The sequence below is a fragment of the Harmonia axyridis genome, chromosome 3 (genome assembly GCF_914767665.1).
Source record: "Harmonia axyridis chromosome 3, icHarAxyr1.1, whole genome shotgun sequence".
NCBI lineage: Eukaryota > Metazoa > Arthropoda > Insecta > Coleoptera > Coccinellidae > Harmonia > Harmonia axyridis.
The window spans coordinates 6,357,164-6,381,709 of NC_059503.1; the positions used below are offsets into that span (position 1 = coordinate 6,357,164).

At 38.8% G+C, this 24,546-nt stretch overlaps 2 protein-coding genes across 4 annotated transcripts; one reads left to right on the forward strand and one right to left on the reverse strand.

Annotated features, from left to right (window-relative positions):
• Positions 1-95: 95 nt before the first annotated feature.
• Positions 96-20,573, reverse strand: LOC123675956 (probable E3 ubiquitin-protein ligase HERC1). Of its 3 annotated transcripts, none has more exons than XM_045611548.1 (26): positions 19,238-20,573; positions 18,851-19,178; positions 18,446-18,792; positions 17,863-18,136; positions 16,877-17,183; positions 16,430-16,739; positions 14,292-14,754; positions 12,905-13,651; positions 10,696-12,449; positions 10,424-10,549; positions 10,081-10,258; positions 9,831-10,028; positions 8,544-9,404; positions 8,094-8,356; positions 7,650-7,967; positions 7,401-7,527; positions 7,257-7,349; positions 5,497-6,957; positions 3,651-5,356; positions 3,141-3,586; positions 2,476-2,969; positions 2,053-2,352; positions 1,760-1,998; positions 1,196-1,437; positions 748-901; positions 96-468 (listed from the first exon to the last, which is right to left on the reverse strand). In XM_045611548.1, exons 1-26 carry the CDS (start codon positions 20,384-20,386, stop codon positions 265-267), a joined length of 13,089 nt encoding a protein of 4,362 aa, XP_045467504.1. In that variant the 5' UTR covers positions 20,387-20,573; the 3' UTR covers positions 96-264. The 3 variants fall into 3 exon arrangements, with proteins under 3 accessions (XP_045467504.1, XP_045467503.1, XP_045467506.1); XM_045611547.1 differs by having other exon boundaries at positions 2,476-2,972; XM_045611550.1 differs by having other exon boundaries at positions 2,476-2,930; positions 19,238-20,572.
• Positions 20,574-20,866: 293 nt separating this feature from the next.
• On the forward strand, positions 20,867-22,572 carry LOC123675957 (aldo-keto reductase family 1 member B1-like). The gene is made up of 5 exons (XM_045611551.1): positions 20,867-21,053; positions 21,172-21,456; positions 21,508-21,702; positions 21,760-22,115; positions 22,228-22,572. Exons 1-5 carry the CDS (start codon positions 20,979-20,981, stop codon positions 22,271-22,273), a joined length of 957 nt encoding a protein of 318 aa, XP_045467507.1. The 5' UTR covers positions 20,867-20,978; the 3' UTR covers positions 22,274-22,572.
• The last annotated feature ends 1,974 nt before the right edge of the window (positions 22,573-24,546 follow it).

A 24,546-nucleotide genomic window follows, 5' to 3' on the forward strand; every position in this document is an offset into this window, starting at 1 on the left:
AGCAAGTATCTCTACTTCACTTCAGTACATAATTTTTTTTATCAACAAAAAATATGGGATAGTTGAGGTCTCCTCAAAAATTAAAACACAGTAGCTCTTTTGATGCTAATTTAAAAGTCTTTATTTATTAACCGAGATACATTTGTTCAATTATTCGAAATCCTAGCCTTATGTCGTAAAATATAAAAATCACACGATTTAATCGCCTTCTTAATCACAATTATTTATCAGAAATAACCTAACTATATCACTTTGATCTCTTCATTAGTATTCTTCATCAGATCCAACTCCGTTATCAACATTTCTTATCAACATATAATTATCCATATCGATGGACCTGCAGTTATTAATTGAATACAAAAGTCTCTCAGCCATTATTTCTTGAGAGGTGTACGGTGGTAATCTCAACTGGAAGAAACAGGTCTGGGCAGTAGGTAAACCATTGACCGCTTTGTCCACTTTCATTATCTAAGAAAAAATTGTCATTGAAAAATTTTCATTTCCAAAGATTGTTGATTCCTAATCACATCAAGCTTTCCTCGCGTCTATTTTGGCGCTTATTTTCTATTTCTGATACATGACTGACACTAGCAAATCAGACTGTCACAAATTGTGTTGGTCAACCTGCATTTTGACATTTCAAGTGTCAAAAATAAGCATGAAGACATGCATATTTCAAGCATGGATTGTCAGTTCCAGAAATAGATACGAGAAAAGCATGGTGTAATACAAGATTGAGATTAATACCTGAAAACGTTGTGACAAATCGGCCAAATTGGCTGGCAATCTAGAACGGCCTGAGACAAATCTCATAAACAAAACTCTCTCGTTATCTGAAAATCCTTCTAAAATATTCCATAACCATTGAACCAACTGATGGGTTTCTTCCACTTCTCGATATCTGGAACAATTAATTAAAAAGTTTTCAATGCCAGAGTACTATGTAAAGAGTATATATAGGGTGTTTTGTGAAATTCAATAGGTGATTCCTTGATTAAAATTTTTCCACATCCTTTCAAAGTTACAGTCCTTAAAAGATAAGTAAGAATTATCCATCATTTTATAGGGAAAGAGGATGGCGAAGTCAAAAAAGGTTCATGGAACTTGTGGAACACAAGACCTCAATATTAACAAGGAATCTCCTTCAGAATTATTGACATATCTTCATCAAACACTCTGTACATTTTTTACTCACCTAACTATTTTCTTCAGCAATGGAATGGATATATGCGAGATGCCACAAACTAATTTTTCTAAATGTTCGGCAGTCATAAGAGATAACAAAGGCACTGGGATCACTCCTGCCATACCATCTCTAACTGCTACTATTTGAGCATTAAATTCTTGAATCCTAAATTTGATAGCCTGCTCATAATATTGATTTCGATTCTCGAAAGTTAGAGGTATATTCTTTCCCCCGTAAATAATAGGAACAGTCTAAAATAAAAATAATAATAGAATATCAATTGATAGCTCTGAATCCCGCATTGAATTAGGCCTTTTGCATGTCTATTTCTGAGTCTGACAGTCCATGCTTGATGTATGCAACTCTTTTCCCAATTGTCAAATTGCAAGTCTACCAACACAACTTCTATGTGGCATTAATGTTTCAAATATTTATAAGTTTGAAGCTCCAATAAGACGTAAAACAGGTGTCGGAAAACAAGCCAGAGTGAAAATAGACGTCAAAAAAGACATGGAAAAGGCTTAATGTAATGATATTGCTTTAATAATTAGTCAACAATGTGTACCAACATACCTTTCCTGTACAACTAGTACCCTCGAAGTTCTCTAAAGGTATAACTTCATGGAAGTTTTCAGCAGTGACTCCCGACATGTGAATGTCTCTAATACTTCTCAAACTTTGCACGTACATACAGTCGACCTCTTCTAAATCTTCAACAGACACAGGTTCGCCAACCAACAATTTCCATATGATGGGAGCCAGAGGTATCGCTAAGGGTTTCTTGGTCCTAATTGCTACACCAAATAAAATACCTGCAAATAAATTATGTCAAAACCGAAAACATTTCCATATTATTCTGATTTAACCTAAAAATTTAAACCACGTCATGTGTTGCGGTGAATTCAGCTGCGGATTCAACAAGTATTTATCCCTTTGAAAGCCATCGTCATTCACCGAGTTAGGGGTGGGGATAAGTAGAGGAACTACACCGGTTGTTAGCTCCTGGCACATCTCGGTGATGGTGTCGTCGAAGACTCCACCAGCGTCATCTGCACCTTCGCCTACTAATTTCACCTTCCAAGCTCTGGACGGTAATCTCACCTCGATTGGAGGGAATTTAACTATTTGTTTTGCTATCTGTACAAAGATGGGCTTGCATCTTCGGTCTGAAAACAAATAAGGAACTTTAATTCAAGTATTAAGAAAAGATATTGGATTGTAATCCCATATCGTAGTAGATATTTTTTTTCAACGAGGTTTTCTCCCACATAAACATGCATCACACTCACTTTCATTTGAAATCCTCTTCACCACGATCAACGGTCCGTAATTTCTCCCTTGCACCATCGTCTTGCCTATGCATCTGACGAACGGCAAAGTATACACCTTCGGAGCCAGCAAAGGTCTCAGCTTGGCCGACACCAGTCCCTCTAGCGGAGGCATCTGCATCTCGCCCTGCTGGTCGCTGAGCGGCATGAACGTCCAGCAGGAATACAGCATGTCCGAAAAGTTGTACAGGAATTTAAGACGAGCCCGCAAGTTCTGTATGGGCAGGCCGGCCAGATGATCGTACTGGGCGGGTATCTCGGTAGGCGTGCCGAAAGAAAGAGATCTGGTCACGCCCGGTTCTCTCGGTGGCAACGGTGGCGCAGTCCAGGCAGCGCTGTGGGTGCGTCCGGTCGATATCTGCCTAATACCCCTGTTGCTCAGTTCCTGTATAATTTCAGGCTCCCTCACAAACGATCTGCGATGATGGAATACAGAATTAGGATTTATAGATGAACTACTGGAACAAACATTTCAATTTTTACTATCACATTCAATCAATATGGAATATATCAACGTCGGTTCAATTTAATGATCAAAACATTTTTATTTGAACCAAAAAAAGGCTATGATATAAGTAGAATTAAAAAATAATGATAATATCAAAGTAGGAGGAGCTATAACCAACCCGTAAGGCACGCCCAGTTGTCCCTCGCTGTTCATGCCCCAGCCAAACACCTTGCCGCACGCGCTGAGGAACAGCACGTGTTCCGTGCCCATGGCGAAGTCCTCGATGTTGTACTCGGCAAGCGACATCAGCTGGTGCGGCCTGAGGTCCGTCCTCTCCCTCGAGTGGGCCTGCCACGGCACTCTGTCCACGCCGCAGACGAACACCCTGCCATCCTTGGTCAAGAACACGGTCAGGTTGGTACCGCAGCCCACCTTCTTCACCCCTATGTTGCACATCGTCGACACCTTCTGCGGCTGAGATTTGGCGGTGGTGTGGCCAAGTCCCAGCTTTCCGTAGTCGCCTTCGCCGAAGGTCCACACTCTCATGCCGTCTTGGGACACGCAGGCCGTGTGGTTGAGGCCGCAGGCCACCTGGCCGATCTTGTAGTTCTCCAGGGCGGTCACCTGTAATTAGAAAAAAGGATTTGATGTGCTGCCTTCACACAACTATCCTACCACCATGACATACCCTCTCAGGAAGCTTCTTATTGGACGTAGATCCCAGTCCCAATCTCCCGTAGTCGCCGTTTCCAAACATGAACAGCTTTCCATCCGCAGTCACCACACCGCTATGCTTGAATCCACAAGCCACCTGTACCACCTCCTCACCCTGCAACGCCTCTATCTGCCTAGGCCTACGTTGTCTGTCGCTATTACCATGCCCCAACTTGCCGAAATCTCCATCGCCCCACGAGAACACCTCTCCACTCTCGGCCAAGGCCAAACTGTGCCCGTCCGAACCGACCGACGACGCCATATCGGTAATAACGAACCCTTGAAGACACGAGATCACGGTCAGACTGTGCAGATCGTCCGAGTTGCCCTGGCCCAACCTACCGTAACTCCCCTCGCCGCAAGCCAATACCGTGCCGTTGCCCTGGATCACGAACGTGCAGTTCTGACCGCACACTATCTTGCGCGCAGACTCGAACGACCTCACCAGCACCGGCGACGGCGCGTTGTAGCCCACTTCGGCCAGCTGACCGTGCCGATCCGAGCCCCACAGGTAGGTGTCGCACTTCCCGCCGATCTGCCAATCCTGAGGGCGCTGCACCACCCACTGCATGATCTGCTCGTCCTGTTTGAGCGTCCAGAAGATGTTCTGCACCGCCGACGGTTTGACGTCGCCGTCTACCACGCGCGCCTGCTTGATTATTTGGGCAGGTAGCTCGGTCCTCTTGATCAGACTGTCGGCCATCATGGCGCCCACGCTGAACGTGTACAACCAGTGGTACTGGGGCTCGAACTTGTCGTTTTTGTTGTTGAACGGGAGGAGCGGGTAGCAGAGCACGCTGTCGATGTCCAACAGGATGGCCAAGGAGGCCAGGGACTTCAGGTAGGCGGAATGCATCAGTTGGTAACCAGTCTGTACGAGCATCTTCTCCCGGTTGTTGTACTGGTCGAGAATTATGGTCGGTAGTAGGCATATCAGTTGCTTGAAAGATTGCACGTTGTTGAAGTTTCTGATTCCCCTCTTCATCAGGGCGCACCTGGCGGCACTTAACGCGCTTATCTTCTTCAGATGCTCCATGGTGAAGTCGGTGATGTGCACGTATTCGGATCGTGAAAAGGTGGACATCAACTTATTGCCATACCACCGTATTCCCTTAGGGTTCAAACCTCCTTTACCCAAACAACTGTACACCAAGGTACCGTTGTGCATGGACCAAATGTTGACGACTCCTGTCGGTTCTTTGGAACAGCCTGAGGCCAAAAGGAGGCCGCTGTTATTGAAAGCCAGCGCTGTCACCGGGTTGTAAGAGTGACCTTGGCAATGCATGACCAACTGAGGCTCCTTATCCTCGACGTCCATCACGGAAAACGTCCACACCGCCACCGTTCCGTAGACGGTTCCTACGGCCAGTAGGTGGGGCGTGTCGCTGTCTCCAATCAAAGGGGACCATTTCAAGGTCACCGGTTCGTAAGGTTGGGATAAGGTTAGGAGGAGTTTGAGTTCTTTGTCCTCGAACATCCACACTTTACAGGTCGAGTCGGTGGACAGGGTTGCCAACAGTTCGCCGGTGCTATTCCATTCGACGCCGCATATCGACGTCTCGTGCGCTTTCAACGTTATGATGCTGAGGTCGGGATCGAGCCAGCCTAGTTTTAAGGTGCCGTCTCTGTATGCTATAGCGAAGGCTTCTTCTTCGTGATGCCAGTCGATATGGGTGACAGCTGGAAAAAAATTAGAAGCTGAGTGGATACTTCAACATTCATTTACAATAAAAAAAAAGCTAAAAAGATGCTATCGTATAACATCGTTTTATCTCCGAGAATGTTTTTGCAATTAATAAATAATTAGTAATAGTACTCACAATGTGACATAGACAGATTCACCATCTGTTCCACATTCTTCTCTTTGTTATTATTGGAAAACTTGGTAACAGATCCATCGATCTTTCCTATGAGCAAGTGATTAACATCGCACTTGGCGCGATCTTTAAACTTCGGGAAAGCCAAAGCAGTAACAAAATTAGTTTGTCGTTCAATCGCCCACTCCGAATACATGGGATTGCCCTCTACTTCTATATAACGTAAGACGTTGATCGTATTGCCCACGCTAGCTGCTACCAATCTTCCATACGGTGACGATACAAAGTGCTCGATGGGCCTGTCCATCATTAGCCTACAAAACTGAGACGATGAAGAACGGAACACAGCTAGAGACGCAAGAACTAGCTCGCTGTCCTCGTCCAAGCGCCAGAATCGCATGCTACCGTCATTACCAGCAGTGGCCAGCGTCCTCTCTCCATCGATCCAGCAAACACAAGTCACCCTTTCGTTGTGACATGGCACCGGAACCGATACGTTCTTGATTCTAAGGAAGCTGGAGAGATCAGCGAAGTTCACTTGCTCCAAATGGGGACCGGACATCATCTGGACTTTGGTGGCCAAGCTCTTGAACAGTTTCTGGGCGGCCCACTCCTTGTACGTCGAATCTATCCTTCTCGACATTATGTAAGCCGACAAAGCGTTCACTAACGTTAGAGGACCGACTGTCAATTGGTCGAAATCGAAACTGGAGTTCAAAGAAGACTCGTCTTTAGGTATATCCAACATGGAACAACCTCCGTGGGTGGACAGAATGTTTATCAACGCTTGAGTGACTGGAAAGGCAGATGTAGGTATGTTGACCCCGCTGGCCGACTCTAAAAGGTCTTTGGTGCACAGATTAACCACTAGATTGGAGGACTCGACGTCATTTTGAGCCAGGGCAGCTATTATCACACTGAGATAGTTCAGGCAAGCTGTGGAAGCTGTCGGCAAGTTGCTGACCAATTGGAAGAAGTCCTTCGGCAACTGGTAACTAGGGATTTCCCCAACGGTGGGCACATGAGACAACTCCACCCGGTTCATTGCTACCAACGTCATCAACTGGATGAATTTTCTTATATCCGATAAACCTATGTGTTCCAAACAGCTCACGAGACTGATGGAATTCGTGTTGATCGACAAAAGCGACAGGATATTGAGTATTATGGTCCTGGACAGCAATATGTGGATACTTGTTGTCATATACTTCAGAGCGGTTATCCTGTCCAAGGAAGTGGTCAGGAACATTGCTTGGTTGGTTACGAAACGGAGTTGTTGATCGACTTCTGAGGAGTTCTCGAGAGGGACTTGTGGAACCGCAGCCCTGCCTAAGGGGTCATGTGGACTCATCGATATACTCTCCACTTCAGGATCCATAGATTGCAAGCTGGTGAGGTTTTTCAATTTTTCCAAATCGTTGTAATTCGAGACATCTATGATTCGCACATTAGATTCGGTGGTATCTAAAAATACAAAAATCAAGAAGTTGAATATATCTTATTCTATATAAGTGAGATAATAACCAGTAATGAAGAGTTTATTTTGATAGAATAGAATAAAATAGAATAGAATAGAGTTTATTTAGTACAAATACAAAATAAACTACAGAAAATAAAGCTGTGAGTTATTCACCCTGAGGTAACAACTGTGTACAACTGTGATGATATGAGAGCTAAGTAAAATATAACAATAATCTAGATTTTCCTTACGTATCATCTCAAAATTAATAATGCATATTATATCGATTGTAAAAATTCCTTACCATTCTCATCAAAAATGATATCTGGAGCAATGAGTTTCAAATATTTTTTAGTGTACTTCTTCTTGCAGAGCTTGCATAAGATATAATAATCTCCTAAAAACAAACAATGCTATTTTGGTCTTTTTTTAGTTAACAAAACCTTACCTAACGTTGCACCACAAAAGCCTCTACCAACTGGTGCATTACATCCTACATGATAACCTAACATGTGGTCCAATAGGTTAGGTGACATAATACCACAGTAAGAACAAACAGCCAGCTGCTTGGTTACCTGAGAAAATTGAATAATGAGATTCAAGGGAAATTATGTACCCATTTGTAGGATAAAAACGTCAAATTTTGAGTTTTATGTGGACCAGTCTGTATAACGGATAGTGAAAAAAGCCTTCTTACATTCGTATATCCAGCACTGAATATGAAATCGACAGGCATGGTTCCTTCTTCGTTGTCATCGAACAAATCATTTTCACTAAAAAACATTTCAGACTCTTCTCTTTCCCTTTCAGATAGTACATTCAGCATAGCGCGGGTGTCTCCTCTAACACGGAGTCTGTGCCTCATTTCTCTTGCTTGCCTCTCTCTCCTTTCATGTATATCATTCCATGCTTGTGAGACAATTAGGTATCTCAGTTCAGAATGGGCCCTTCTTCTTGGATTGAACGAAGATCTTCTGCTTAGGTTGTCAAACTCACCGCTGGTACTCTCCAGACTCTACACATAGTCAAAATTAGGTTAGGTTGGTTATGTGGGCAAAATAAATGGGCAAAAATTACATAAAAGGGCAACCTTGGCCGAAATGGTCAAATTGAAAAAAGCGGGTTTTTTTATATTCATTACCTGCTGTCTTATTAGATCACTCCCATCAATCACCCTAGAGCCTGAAGCGTTTAAGGTGAGATCTTCACTGCTGTCCGGTTGAGGGTTCTCCAGCATCCAAGAGGCCAGAGTGTTTATGGTAGTAGCAGCGTTTAGTTCGGCAACGGTTCTAGTTTCTAAAACCGCTCGAAAGATTTGGTCCTCTGTAAAACCCATTTCTAAGAGATGAGTTATCACAGGGGGCAGAGGGGCCCTTCTGTTCTGGATCAGGTTGGCTTCTGAATCTGAAAAAATAAAAACTGCAATGGGCAACTGCTACAATACTGGAGTTTTGTGTAGTTCAACAAGGCATAACATCAGTTGTCTGTCAGATCCCAGATACTTTAGGACACTAGAAAGCTATTGTTCTCAATGAAGACTATTTTCAGTTTGGCCGAATCTACTGTACCAAAAATAAAAAATTGCACTCACCTGATTGCATTCCCAGTCCATAAGGAGTGAACAAAGAATTCGATATACGCGGAGGGTAATTATTCCTGGAACTGCTAGCTCCAGCATCCGATTGCAGCGAAGAATCCACATTAGAAATCTCACACTCATTCGAAACCTCACTGACTTCAAAACCCAAAGACTGATTGCTATTCACAACAGACCTACTCTTGATGTAGTTCAAATGCAATATCCCCTCCACCCTCTCTATCTCGCTCAGGCTCAGGATGGTCTTCAACTTGCATTTGTCCACGCTCTTCTCCGCAAGGAACTGGATGACGTGTTTTATCTCCGTCTCACTCTGTTTTTTGTCCGTGTCGTAGTTGATCAAGAAGATCTCCGAATAGGTGCTGGAAGTCAAGAGGACTCCAAGCGCCTTGAGCGCCGCGAACTGCAACGACGTCAACTTCAGGCACAAGCCCTCCATCTCCGACAGCTTCTTCTCCAACAGCTTCAGCTGGAAGCTGTTGCCACCGGGTCCGTTATCGTTTTCGTTCATCTCCTTCAGGGTGGAGTCGCTCTGTGAACCAAGGATCTTCTCTGTGCTAATACGTGTCACCTCCCCCATGATCCTGGACACCATGTCATTGGTGAGGGCTTCCATAGTCCTGGGCGTGGCGTGTTGGGCGTCCACGTTGCTCTGATGCGATATTTGGGAATCGGAACAGGACCTAAGAGACTCCGGACTAGTGAGGTTGGTCTTCCTTTGGGGTTTTTTGGTTTTGGACGCTTCGTTGTTCAGGAGGTACTCTTCGTCTTCGGTTAGGTTGTGGTTGGGGAATTTGATCTCGTCCGATATGCCTGATAGTCTGGTTACGTGGTAGAGTAAGGTGGATGTCAATCCTGGAAAAATAAATTTTGTTATAATATACAGGGTGTTCCAGGAAATATCGAAGTTGTTAGTACTTATTTATACAAACGGTAACATCCCAGACCTGAAAATATTCTAGATCGATAGAGCAGTTTTTCCCACTCAAGTAACCAAATCTTCAATAAAATCGTACCTTGGTTAGCATCGACCGTGGCACACCCTGTATAAAAAGTGAAGGTTCTGGAATTCTCCAATATTTCGAACCCTATACGTGGCAACAACGCTCGTTTCTGACTGTTTCAAAATACAGTAACAAGCAAAGGCGGGACCAAAACGTTAGACCCGCCCTTCTCGGATGAGAACACGCCCACCTCACTACAACCTCAACAGCTTAACGATGGCACGCACCGCTATAGCATCAATTTTAACAAACAGAAACCAAAAAACGGTATACTTACCCATAAATTTACCCGTATTAAACGGTTGAGCTTCTACACTTTCCAAATTCGGCACAGAAACCTCACCAACTTCTGCCTCACCTTCCCATTGCACATTAACAGTTGTGATACCCTTTTTCAAAACGCCCATCACAACTCCCTTCTTACCGGTAGTCCTATGCCTGCAATAGCCTCCCATTTTCAAGCCTCGGTCCAAGCCTAAAAACATTCGATGTAAAAAGGAGGACAAACTAAGTGATCTTGGGCTAACCTCCAATAACTACCAGTGCTGGCCAAACGTTCAAACACAACTCGTCGGTGTTGATTGTGTTCTTTTCGTTGTGGTTTTCAGGATTCTCAAGATTAACCATCAAGTCGTTATTGTGCGACTGCACTACAGGGAAAAGCTTTTCTATCCTTTGTAGTCTTGCAACCAGGGCCCCGTTCACCTAATAATAATAATAAATATTATACTAACTGACACAGATTGATAGATAGAAACAGAACCAAAGTTATTCTGATGGTCTGAAATACTTTTTACGACTGCAAATCTTGAAATAAAAGTTTTACCTTCTAAATAAATTTTTTTGGCGCATCCTGTATAATTTATTTACCTCTGATGTCCAAGTATCTGAATCGTGCAGTTTTCTCAACAAAGTGAGGAATGATTCACTCAATACTGCACCCAGTGGTGCCAAATTTGGCTCTCCTGGTTGTAGTTCTCTCTGTGCTCCATGGACCTAGAGAATCCAAGAAAAATTAATCAAAATTCCTGAATAGTTGAGCTGAATTGAATTTATTGAGAAAAAAACCTAGCATTACTCAAAGTATTTTTTTTGTTATTTTTATTAAAACTAGACCATCAATCATTTTCAAATTCACCCACCTTCATGTCTGTAATTTTGATTTTCTCTCCAGGATTTGTGCTATAAAACATAACACAAGGATATAGCTCCGTAGCATCGATACCTTCAAAGGCCACTCTAGGTTCCTCGCCATTTTTTCCAAAACTCAAAGTCTTAAGCTCCATATCCAGCACCACCGTAATATAATCCCCCTGAGTGTAACTTGGAAAATTGGGTATATTATCCTTTTCTCCGTTATGGTATAAACTTCCACTATAAGCCCTATACAACCACATATCTTTGGTGGATCGATGACTAAAATCTTTAATCGGGAACTTAGATACACCAATACAACAGCCTTCATTGCCTCTGTTTTCTTTAACAATCAATATTTTCCACTGGTAACAACCAGTTTTGATGACTTGGTTGACGAGACCATAACCTCTGCCACCGATGCCATGGACCAGAGTCAAGCTGCTCTCAACGCTACAATTCATACATTTCTCCGAATCGAAACCCATATCATGGATTGGTATGTCGCTTTCGCAGATTTTATCCATAATTTCCTTCATTTTATCTATTGCTTCTTTATTCTCGTTGAAATTTATTTGAGGTAGTAACTCCACTGTACTCGATAGATACCACACAGTCTTCCCAAGCTGCTCAAAGAGCCTATTGATTATATGTTTGCGCAGCTCATCGTCGATGTCATCGGGTTTCAACTTGGGAAGTATACCTTGGAGAATCTGTAACACCAACATTTTCGGCCTAAGCAAGGACAGTTGTGCAGTCACGCTAAGTTTGGCGTCATGTGTATCCATCACCGACAACAAGGCAAATATCCACTTTTTCGTTGCTAGCAGCTTCCGTATGGCTTGGTTCGAAGATATAATCCTAAGGACTAAAAGAAAGTCTCCCAAAATTCTCTCGGTATAAGTGTAACAGCTCACTTGAGACCCACCGTAACAGACGTTGTAAATTGTGGTTAAGTACCACAGTCTGTCTTGCAGTTTACTAACTACCGTCTTTAAGGCTGATGAATCTAGTTTTTTAGCGTGGAGAGAACATGAAATCGACATTATGTTGACCAGCCTTGAGACGGAGATGTTCACTAAGTGACATTTGGTGTGGCCTCTAGGTACAGACTGCATCAAAGTCAGCAGCATAGAGAATAGGTTGTCCTTAATAGCTAAACTCAGATCGTTTGGCTGAAACTGGGTGGTCAGTGAAAAAATCGTTATGAGAAGTAACAAGTTGTTGTCGGAATTGAGACTGATCTGTTTACTCAAGGACTTGGCAAGGTGTTCCCTTATGCTGTACACAACTGTCCTAATTTTCTCCTGCAAACCGGACGGAGCAGATTTGATATCGTCCAAGTAATGCTGTAAGTAGGTGACATTATCGCCGTATTTCGCGGAGAAGAACCCGAAACAACCTGCCAAAACCTGTTGGTGCATGCAGTTCAACAACAAGTCCCCGTTTTCCTTCTTGAGCAAGACTAGAAGGTGTTCCAACGCTTCCAATCTACACTCCGCCCTCCTCTTCTGACTCAAGAGGGCAGCATTTATGACTAGAGGTTCAGTGTTCCATCCGTCCTTCGGATTGGCTTTATGCAGACAGGTGGCGTTGCCTGTCGTTTCGTTACACACGAAGTTCAGGCAGGCGTTGCCGATTTTTTTAAGTACAACGAATCGCGTGATCTGTTCGTTTTCGTAGGCGTCTACGTATTGTTTTTCGTCCTCTATTTCTTCTTCGCAGCCGCTGTTTTTGCTCTCGTACATTTCGACGTCTATCTCTGAAATAAGAGGAGAATAGGGTTGATACTCAGTTCGATTAGGTTGGAAAAGGGAGGTGACTTCCAGTTTGGTTAGGTTAGGTCACTATTCCGGACAAAATGTAATGAGAAATGCGAAATAAACCCACCAAAATTATATTCGTAGATAGCATAAAACAGAAAATATGTAAAAAGATTGTATTATAGTGAGGGTTTTCCAATATGAGCTTTCATTTTAAATAAGACCCAATTTGGCAGCTGTCACTTTTGAAGCTGTCATATTTTGACATTTGACAAGTGAAAACTACGCCATTACTAAAAATGGAACGATACACGCTTCAACAACGCATTAAAATTGTTAAAATTCACTACAAAAATGAATCTTTCACTCCCAAAAATTATTTGATTTATCTGTAGATATTCCCCGAAATATTGAATGAACTGAAAAAAAATTTCTTGCAAGCACAAAAACTCACCTTTCACAAACTCCATCAGATAGAGACACCTCTGTATCACCATCTCGCAACACTCCAAAAACTTATTCTCCTCATTCAAATTGTTCAATAAACCAAAGAAATCATTCTGTTTAGCGAACTCTTCAGTTACAGTACCCGGACAGTTCTTAGGGGTGTTCTCCAACGTGTAGCACATCAAGTTTATAAGTTTCCGCCTGAGTCTATGTGCACATTTGTAAAGCTCCTTAACCGCTTCATGATTCGGAGATTCGTTTATGTAACCGGTATGTTTAAGTATCGTTATGAGGAAGCATCTAATCACCCTCTCAACTAATTTGCCGTCTTCGTTCTCAAACTCCCAATTATCACAGTTGGTGGACATCATAGTTCCGTAGAAATCTTTTTTTTGGTCGGAGCAAGAACTAGAAGTCTCGCCCAGATCGTCTTGGACGTTGAAGGCCAGTTTGAACAGTTTGATGTTGCCCCTGGTGAAACAACTTTCCTTTATCGGGTTTTTCAGCATGTTGGAACAGACAACCAAAGACGCCTGCATAAGGCATATTATGTCTGGGGTGTTGCTCTCGATTCCATTGGAAAATAATTCGTTGGAAAGCCAGTGTCTACTAGATATCTCTTTGTCGGTTAACGGATGACCAATCAGCATCTCACCCAAGCACTGTCCGATGAGTAGAGAGCAAGTTTTTTGCAGTTCTACCAACCAAATCCAAGATCGGTCGGCAAGCTCGGAAAATGTTGGAGTTTCTGATCCTGAAAAAATTAGTGTAATATCATCGAAATTCTGTGCTTTGATAGAACATAAATTAAGTTATTTTTACAGACTAACCTAAAAGCATGAAAAATATTTCAGTTATTCCAAATTATTATAACATATATGGGGTATCCAATCAAAACCTAAAAATTGAATATCCGGAATATTCAGAGTGATAGTAGCACTTCCTTTTTCAAATGGTACACCTAGTATGTTTTTACCTTTTTGGGAATTCTCAATGTGTTTCAAGTTGACTTTGTGCAAAAATCCTAAAAAACTTAAAAATAAAGAATAGAAATAGAGGGAGTAAAAAAAATTGCAAATTAACTACGAAATGGTTTCGAATAAATGAAAAATTTTGACCGAATCATCTCTATATTTTGGTACCATGGTAGTCATGAAAAACCTTTTTTTTTATCCATTAACTAACAATAGACCAATTGACAGATTTTTCAAATAATTATAATTATTATTATTTTGTTTCATACTGTCAAACGAAATAAAGGTTCCTAATATAATTTCCATAATTATAGATAGATTTGATAGGTTGTGTCAAAATAGGTGTGCAAACGCAATATGGGCTATAATCCTATATCAAAAAATACAATAAAGAAATTCCTTAAATCATAAAATACTCACTGCTCGATTCCTTCTCATTATCACGAATAACTAACGGTAAAAGTTTGTTGAAGTCCTCCAAAGGGTCCAGCAAATCAACCAGAAACGTCAAAATGCTCCTCACAAAGTATGAAGGCAACAACAACAAAGAATTCAGTATCTTGAACAACATAGAGCCAGTAGCGGATTCCAACAGCACGTTATAAAGTAACTCCAAACTAGAAGGATGAGCCTCGACAACGGCAGAGCTCTTTGTCAAAATATCGATTGCTAAAGGAATTAACTGCGTGAGATGATCTTTCAATATTGTGTCATCGAGGCCATATTGACATTCGTCTCTGGGAATGGCCAGGTTTGCAAGAAGATGGTTTTGAAAAGAGGACAGTAATTTGCGAAGATCTGTTATATGTGGATCTTCAACGTTTTGCCATTTGACCTCTTTCTGAGAGCTCAGGTGGTCCGTAATGTCGATCAGGGTTTCCTCCTAGAGTAACCAAAAAAAAAAATTAGGAAAGCAGTGTTCAAATTTGAATGTGTGTAATTTTTTTTAAGAAATTTCGTCTAAATAGACAACTTTGAATGTATAATAATCTTCTTCCACAATTTGGTGCTGATATTTTTTTTTATTTATTAAACGGCAAGCCAATTTACAATTAAACAGAAAGATACAAAGTAAAATACACGTGCACACATTAATGTAATCATAGGATGAAAAAAAAAAAACCAAAAACAACAATTACAGCCTTCCAAGAGCTTTTCTAAAGGAAGCCAAGGGTGAATCAAACAGCTCAAGCTTGTTGCTGTGAGCGTTTGCTGATCTCATTGCTTTATTGAGAGACTCATTTTGTCCATAATTTGTTCTGCAGAAAGGAATCTTGAAAATTTCACTATTTCTATTTCTTCTAACATTTACTGATAGCGGGACAAGTTCAACAATTTGAGGACAATCGATACAGCCATCGATAATCTTATGGAGGAACACCAGACCGATCTCCAATCTTCTATGTGTTAAGGTGTTCAAGTTCAGAGTTTCTAGCATTCGTGGGTAAAAACATTCATCTCTATTCACTCTCAAGCTATAGCCACAGTACCTCAAGAACTTATTTTGGGTACTCTCTAAGAGTTCAATATCAACTTTATAAAGTGGCGACCAAATGACAGAGTTATATTCAAGTATGGACCTCACTTGTGCACCATAGATAATCTTGAGAGAGTTGACAGACAGATCTCTTGCTGAACGGAGAGAAAAGCCTAACATTTTTCGCGCACGAGATGAGGTTTCAACTATGTGATTCTTAAAGGTCATCTTTGAGTCGAAAATAACCCCCAAATCGTTGACTTTATTGCACACTGATAAATTGGTGCCTTTTATTTGGTAACTGTAATCAATAGTCTCAAAATTACGTGAAAAAGTTATTTTTTGACACTTAGCCAAGTTCAGTTTTAGCAAGTTAATGTCACACCATCTTGAAAGGTTATCTAAATCAGACTGCAAACTCCCAGCATCAGATATGGATTGAACCGTTCTAAACATCTTCAAAAAATCAGCAAACAACAGAAAGGAACTATTGGTAATAACATTTGGAAGGTCATTAACAAACACATTAAACAACACCGGCCCCATATGAGATCCCTGGGGAACCACAGAGAGGACCTTGATAGATGGTACATGCCGAGTCTTGAAGTTGTCTATTTTAGATTGAATCGATCTATTCTATTTCTGATTGAATCGATCTTTTCATTGTAGTTTACATATTTTTGAAAAAAAGAATTCTAACCAATTCTTCTTGTATCTTCTTGCATCTTTTCTCAAGTCATTTCTTCGAACCTATTTTCAAATTACCAAAAAAAAATGAATAGATTTGTCTATTCTCCAAAAGAAATTTTTTGGTTCAAAGGGTCATCGAATTTGAAAAACTTGATGTTTTTTTCCATGTAGAAGCTACACAGCTGAATTTAGCATCCCTTTATGGATGAACTTCATGTACACACAAAATTTCAGTGAAATCTGTCGAATATATTCTGAGATACCTTCATCATCGACACGAACACACTTATTAAAGACCATTTTGGGACCAAATTCAAAAGTTACACGCATTTGGAACGAGCGCGCAAAACACAAATGTAACTTACAGGTTCACACTCTTCCCAGAACTTACCGTGTGTTTCGTGAAAGTAACCAACAACGTATTCATCAAATTTCCGGTGAGATTCCAATCGGCTGGATTAATTTTTTCGGTAGTATTTCTGTAGCCAAGTAGGGTCGCTATGTGCGTTGGATCTTCCAAACTGTTCAGCATAATTCTGAGCAGCATCTGTTCCCCTTGCGTTAGATTAGAACCTCTGGTTAGGTATATGTCAAGAAGTTCCAGACGTTCGTGTAGTTGAGGTAGAAGAAGACAAGCTCCGACGTTGATGAGCTCAGTGACAGCAGAATGAATTTCTGGCGGAGATTCTATATCAACCAACCTGAAACAGACATCTTGCTTGAGCTTTCCTGAAAAATACGAGTTGGTCTTGAAAATTCTATAAAATTCACGGTTTATTTATTTTTTATTGTGAAGTGAGCCTACCCGATATAATACCTCATCTCAAAGCTGAATTACCTAAATAAAACTGTTCTCAGCGATTTCGAGTGTTTCCTCAACATATTATGTCCTAAATTTCCGTTGAAGCACAGACTCAAATGGTTGCAAAGAAGTCGAAGACACAACAATACAAATCTCTGATGGTCCGATGTTGTCTTGAAAGGTACTGGTGGCATTTCGTACTTGAAAGTGTTTGTATACTTCTCCAGGAATTTGTTGAAGAGTTTGAATGTGTTCTCATGCAGATCCAAGCAGAAGATTTTGTGTCTCAATATCATGGGGCATTCACTGGGTATTGACGTCCATGCAATCGAATGAGAAGTACCTCGAAAATTAATTCGAATTATATTGAATATTTGAAATGGAAAAAACTCTTTTTGAAGTAATTAAATTAATTTGAAAAATGAATTGAAATTCTGAATTAAATTCTAATGAATTTGAATCGAGTAGAATATTTGAAAAATTTTAATTGAATTAAAATTGGAATGTAAATTTTAAAAAATTAATTAAATCGATTCATTGATCAAATCTATTTGTAACTAATTAATGAAATTGTTAAATTCATTTCAATGAATTTGTATCAGATTGAATATTTGAAAAATTATATGTTTAATTGATTAAAATTAAATTAAATTAGAGGAATTCAATAAATACAATGATGATTAATTGATTCATTCGAATTAGTAAAAATCAAATTAGATCTTTGAAATAGAAGAATCTATTTAACCTAATAAACTTAATCTGAAAAATAAACTAGATTAATAAAATTGATAAATTTGATATTGATTAATTGAATTAATCTGAATCAGATTGAATATTTGAAAAAATATATTTTCAATTACATTAAATTTCAATCAAATTGAAAGAATTTAATTGATTTGTAAAAATAATTTGGAATAAATTGAATTGATTAATTAATTAATATTAATTTAAAAAATTGATTTAATTAATCAATTCAAATTAGAATTGATCTTGTTTCTGTTTCTGTTCTGTTTTTCACCTACCTGCGCTTATTTGTCTAATTTTAATGCCCTCTAGTCCCATCACCTTTGTGGGTCTAGTAACAGGTATAGAAGAATGACTCTGACCACATTGTCCCATAGTGTTTAAACCCCACGCATATACTTCATAATCCTCTGTGAGCGCCAAACAATGTGCATCCCCTGCTGATATATCGATTACTCTATGTTGTGCCAAATCTTCAACAAGGATAGGTTGGAGATATGTTGCATCGCCAGAACCGATACCAAGAATTGGACCGCTACCCCAAGCGTACACCTAAAATGTAGGCGATACACTGAGCAAATCGTTCAAATCTTCACAGCGATATTTATTGAGCAATTCGCATTGGTTCATTACATTCTTATAAAGCAATATATTTCAGGTTAGAATTCAATATTGACCCTAAGTTTTCAATGACATTTCTATAGAAAAAAAATAAATCTCTAGTTATGTGGCAAATCTGAGATATTCCCGCACGATTTCATTCTACAAGGTTTGATAGAATGAACGGATTTGCTACAGTATTAGACAAATAACTATTTTTATACTGATATAATTGATATCAAATCAAAACTGTATGCTTACTCGGCCGCTTGTTGTAAGTGCCAAAGAGAAAGTGGTACCAGCACAAACTTTCAGTATTTTCAATCCTTGTAAAGCCTCTATGAGTTTCGGTTTGAACACTTTCGCAATTTCGCCATGTCCCAATTTTCCATGCTCGCCAGAACCGAAAGACCAAACGTTTTTTCCGTCTTGAGAAACGACAAGTGTATGACAACTGCCACAGGCCACAGATCCTACTTCGTTCAAACTAGTGACAAGAGTCGGTATCTGTCTACCATTACCATCACCATGCCCTAACCTTCCATGATCGCCTTCACCCCAAGTGTAGAGTTTGCCATCTTCTGTAATAGCTGCACTATGCCTATAACCTAAAAATATTGACAATTGACACTTAGATTCCCTAGGTAATCCTGAGAGAAAACGAACCTGCATTCACATATTTGATTTTTTTCCCCAGGAAAGGTCCAGTGATTCTTTCTGGTTGTTTATGTGTTGCCAAATTTCCATGTCCTAATTTACCGTAATCTCCGTCACCCCAACTGTAAACCTCTCCCTTATCTGTCAAAGCCAATGTATGTCCATCACTCCCTCTAGAACTGGAGAGTTTTGTGATGATGCTTTCTAATGCGATACGTTTTGGAGAACTTTGATTTGATGACTCTCCAAGACCTAACCTGCCATAAGTACCTTTACCACAAGCACTAACATGTCCATCCCAATGTATAATGAAAGTACAATATTGCCCCGCTTCGATCTATAAAATTCATGAGATAAATTAGTACCAAAGAAGATATTCGAATTCTGCCAACTCACTTGTTTAACTTGCGTGAATACTTTGGATAAAATAGGACGGTATATTTTTTCTAGGCTCCTAGGCTCTGCTAGCTGGTTGGCAGAGTTACTACCCCAAACATAAACATCACCTTTTTGTAAAACCCCTGAATCTAAATCAGATGTTGAAGTTTCAATTGAAGTACAAGCACCTCCAAAATCAACAGCCATAGATGATACCAATTCCATCAACAGTAAAGCTGTATCATATATATTCATTTGATCATCACTGTTTTCTAATTTCATTCTTGTTTTAGTAGTTTCCAACTGCCACATTACTTTTTTGAAATAATAACTGGAAATTAATTCACCATCTTTCGTTGCGCCTTCAAGAGCCATTTCAATCCATTCTAATAAATATCTCAAAGAGCCCCTTTGCATTGCTATCCCTAATAATAATTCACACGATAACTTCTTTGAGCGTATATCTACATTTAGTTCATTTAATACAGCATCTTTGAGAAATACACAAGTTTGTTCAATAGATGAGATTCCTAATTGTGTTAATTCAGTGTCATTTGACATACATAGAGGTGGTAAGCCTTTTACCAAATCGAAAGCAGTCTGCAGCATTGTCTCTGATATGGAAGGCATTTTCAATAAACTGCTGACTTGCCAATCTCGTCTCAGAAGAGAAAATATTAAACTCAAACCAGTTTTCAGTCCAATTTCTAAAATAGCATTTGAAGCCGTAAAATTATCATCTTTTGGCAGTATTCCCACAATGGGTTCAGATTTTTGAAGTTCCAAATTATCAGAGTTGTGATATTTTCTTGTAATTGCATGATAAATCCTCTTTAAAATCAAAACCCTTTGTCGGAGGGTAATTGCGAAACTTGTTGTTGTGCATGTCTCTTTAGCTAATTCAAGTTGAGAAGTTAACAAGCTGATTATATACTGATTGAGGTCTGCATTGGAAGGACTTTCATACTGAAAGCATGGAAGTGTTTGGAAATCATTGCAGGTTACAGCATTGTTAGGAATCAGGCGGACTTCTTTATTTTGAACTAATATATCAAACAAATATTGAACGGAATCTCTACTTGCGATAGAATCACAATCCTTTAAACACCAGGATACGTTCGCATGTTCTGCCCATTCAAACTCAAAATTAGTATAACCCTTTTCCATTTTTAAGTCACCATTCAAGGAAATTCACCATAAAAATTGGACTTCATAAGTTTCTTTATGATTCGTTCTTTCAATTTATTATCATACTTTTCGGGAATTGTACAATGAATGAAAAATCGGATCAATAACTGAGAAATCTATTTTTTTTAACTGAAATTTTGTTTTTATTTATGTGATCTGTCACTTTGACGTTTAATTTTTATCCATAGAGGATATAATTATATTTTAAGCAAAATTCAAAATATAATCACTCTCTTTACTATCTGTGATTTTGCAAATTTCAAATTTGAAAATTGTCAGAATAAAAAATAGCCATGAAAAAAATAATATTTATTGATTATAATGTTAATCTTTTGAATGAATGCTATAAATTGCATTACACTGGATATGAAAACATTTGATATTCAAGAATCCTGTCAATCTTTCCTTCTTATCATGAATGGAAACTTCTAAACAATTAATTGTATACATAATGTACGTAATTTATCGCTGCAACCAGAGATAAAATTGTTGATCTGAACAAGTATCTCTAGAGGTCGAGCCATTGTAATTCAGTCATTCAGGAAGAATTGAACAAATATAGTTTTGTAACATGACTCCGCAAGTTCCTACAGTCAAATTCAATGATGGACAAGAAATTCCTGTGTTTGGTTTAGGGACATGGAAAGTGAGTATATTTTGTAATATAAAAAATGATACCTGGTAAACATGCGCTTTATTACAATGACCTTGAGGTCGATTATATTGTTCATTAATATGAGAACAGAAATTAATTTAAATTTCAGTCGAAACCTGGTGAAGTAACTCAAGCTGTGAAAGATGCCATTGACTTAGGATATCGGCATATAGATTGTGCCTATATTTACGGCAATGAAAAGGAGGTAGGAGAAGCCATAAAAGCTAAAATAGCAGAAGGAGTGGTGAAGAGAGAAGATCTCTTCATTACCAGCAAACTGTGGAACACATTCCATAAACCTGAGCTTGTTGAGAGTGCTCTGAAAGAAACACTGAATAATTTGGGTGTTGATTATGTCAATTTATATCTCATCCATTGGCCCCTGGGTTATAAGGTAAAACTAATTTTCTAAGTATTTCATTTATAACCCAGAAATTATTTGAAGGAGGGAGGCGCTGTATTTCCAACCGATGAACATGGAAAATTAGTATTCAGTGACGTAGACTATGTGGATACTTGGAAAGCTCTAGAAGCGGTTTCAAGAAAAGGGCTAACCAAATCCATTGGTTTATCCAACTTCAACAAGAGGCAGATTGAAAGAGTTTTAGAAATTGCAACAATAAAACCAGCCAATCTTCAGGTGAAACAATACTATTTGATTAAATTGTGCAAATTAATAATATATTTTTCTTTCAAGATTGAATGTCATCCTTATTTGAACCAGAAGAAATTGATAGATTTTTGCAAATCCAAAGATATCAGTGTGACTGGTTATAGTCCTCTAGGATCTCCAGATAGACCTTGGGCGAAACCTGAAGATCCTCAACTATTGAATGACCCCAAACTGATCACCCTCGCTGAAGCACACAAAAAAACCACTGCCCAAATTCTCCTTCGATATCAAGTGCAGAGAGGTGTTATTACAATTCCGAAATCAGTGACAAGAACAAGAATTGCTCAAAACTTTGATATATGGGACTTTCAGTTGACACCAAAAGATATGCAGTACCTAGATTCATTGGATTGCAATGGACGATTTTGCCCCATGACTGGGTAAGAAAAGTTCTATTCTGCTCAAATATTCATTTTTTTGTGAAAATGTATATTATTGGAGTTTATTTCTGATCGGTTCATGTTCTAATATTTGTTTCTTTGGTGTTTTCAGAGGAAAAGGGCATAAGCATCATCCATTTGAGAATGATGAATTCTAGATCACCTAAACTGATTAATTTTTTATTTCACTATCAAGTCTCAATTAACATGTTCACTACGACACCTATCTCTTGCAGCATGAGTAGTGCCTCAAAGTCAATGGGAAAAAATTTTTACACATGTATCACCGGGTCATTGCCGCTCAGTAATCATGAACTGTGACATTCCGCCGGGGTCATGTGCCACATATTATTTGAAATGGGCAAAATCTATTGTTGCAGTGAACATGTTAAGAAAAATTGATAAAAAATGTTTTTAATTTTATATTTTTTTGAATCAATAAATGAAATGAGTTTTATTTTTAAATTTCTATCAAAATAAAAATTCATACATTATAATGAAATTAACAATTATCGCTGAATAATCTGGAATGAGTTGTTCATTAAACAATTTGATGTGTAAAAGTGTCTGTTACACTATATGCAGAAAATGTCCTGTGTGAATATTGGCTGAAATATTTCAAATTGAAACTTCATACAAAAATTAGGTTTGAGTGTGATCCAAGTATTGAAGTTGAAATAAAGCTACAAGCAAGTTTAACAGGCCAATTGAAAAATCCTCGGTCTACCATAGTAAAACACATTTTTTTGGCAAAATTCGATTTTATTATTCATAGTTGCCTTCGAGGGTGATACAGGGATCTTCCAACTTTTCTATACCATTTTTGTAGTACGATTTGTCTTTCGCTTCAAAATAGGCCTCAATTTCGGCGATTGCTTCTTTATTGGCGCTAAATTTCTTTCCACCGAGCATTCTTTTGAGGTCTGAGAACAGGAAAAAGTCGCTGGGGGCCAGATCTGGCGAAGAGACGGTGGTTGCAGAACCAATTCTAAGTCCAATTCATGCAACAGCACCTTTTTTTCTTCAAATGAAGCCGTTTTTTAACGATTTCGTCTTTTAAACGATCCAATAACGCTACATAATAATCGCTTTTGATGGTCTGGCCCTTTTGGAGTTAATCAATGAATATTATACCTTGCACATCCCAGAATACTGATTCCATAACCTTGCCAGCTGACTGTTGTGTTTTTTCCCGCTTTGGATTCGGTTCATCGTGTGCAGTCCACTCAGCTGACTGTCGGTTGGACTCCGGAGTGAAATGGAGCCATATTTCATTCATTGTCACATATCGAAGCAAGAATCTTTATACTATGGTACAAGGTATCTTGGGAATTCCAGCAATAACCATTAAATGGTTTAGGACTTTTAGGCACAGAAAGATGTTTGAAAGCGGCTGTTAAATAATATTTCAATTTTATTGTGTCTATTTATTTCTGGAGCTTTCAGAAATATTGAGTCATAACTTTTCATTTTCGATGTGTAGAAATTCAAAACTACTACATATCGAAAATATTCGATATTTATTTCAGTATCAAATTCGATATTCTTTAATATTTCGCATTATAATTTCGACCACACGAAAAATATTATGCCCTATAGTTCCATTAGTCCAAAATCCTGATTTATTGTGACCAAATTTAGTTAAAAACGACATATTTTGTAGTTTATTTCCATTTTTATGGAATATTTTCTATATGCAGAATTTCAGTTTCTACATGTCGATATTTATTTTAGGGTATCTAATTCGATATTTTTTAATATTTCGCATTATGATTTCGACCACACGAAACATATTAGGCTCTAGTTCCATTAGTCGAAATTCCAGATTTAGTTGAAAACAAGGTAATAACAATAATAACTGATCTTTATTGATAACTAATTATCAAAGGGCAATCGACCAAGGTCCTTTAGCACAAAAACAAGATATTTAGTAGTGTGCATATTTTTATTATGTATAATTTCAAAACTGAAAATACTACTTATTGTATTGGTTAATATGGGGTGGGTATAAGGGATCTTGGGAATTCTAGCAATAAATGGTTTAGGACTCAGAGTACAGAAAGATATTTGAAAACGGCGGTTTAATTATATTCCAATTTTATTGTGTCTATTTATTTCTTGAGGTTTTAGCAAGGTTGAGTCATAACTTTTTATTTTCGATGTGTAGAATTTCAAAACTGCTACATATCGAAAATATTCAATTTTATTTTAGAGTCTGCTAAATCAGGAATTTCGACTAATGGAACTAGGAGGTAATATGTTTCGTGAGGTCGAAATCATAATGCGAAAAATTAAAAAATATGGAATTTGATACTCTGAAATATATACATATATGGATAATATCAGTATTGAAAATATCGATGATATTTATCAAACATTCTCTGAAAAAATATCGATATTTTTGCCCATCCCTAGGTCTAATATAGAGGGT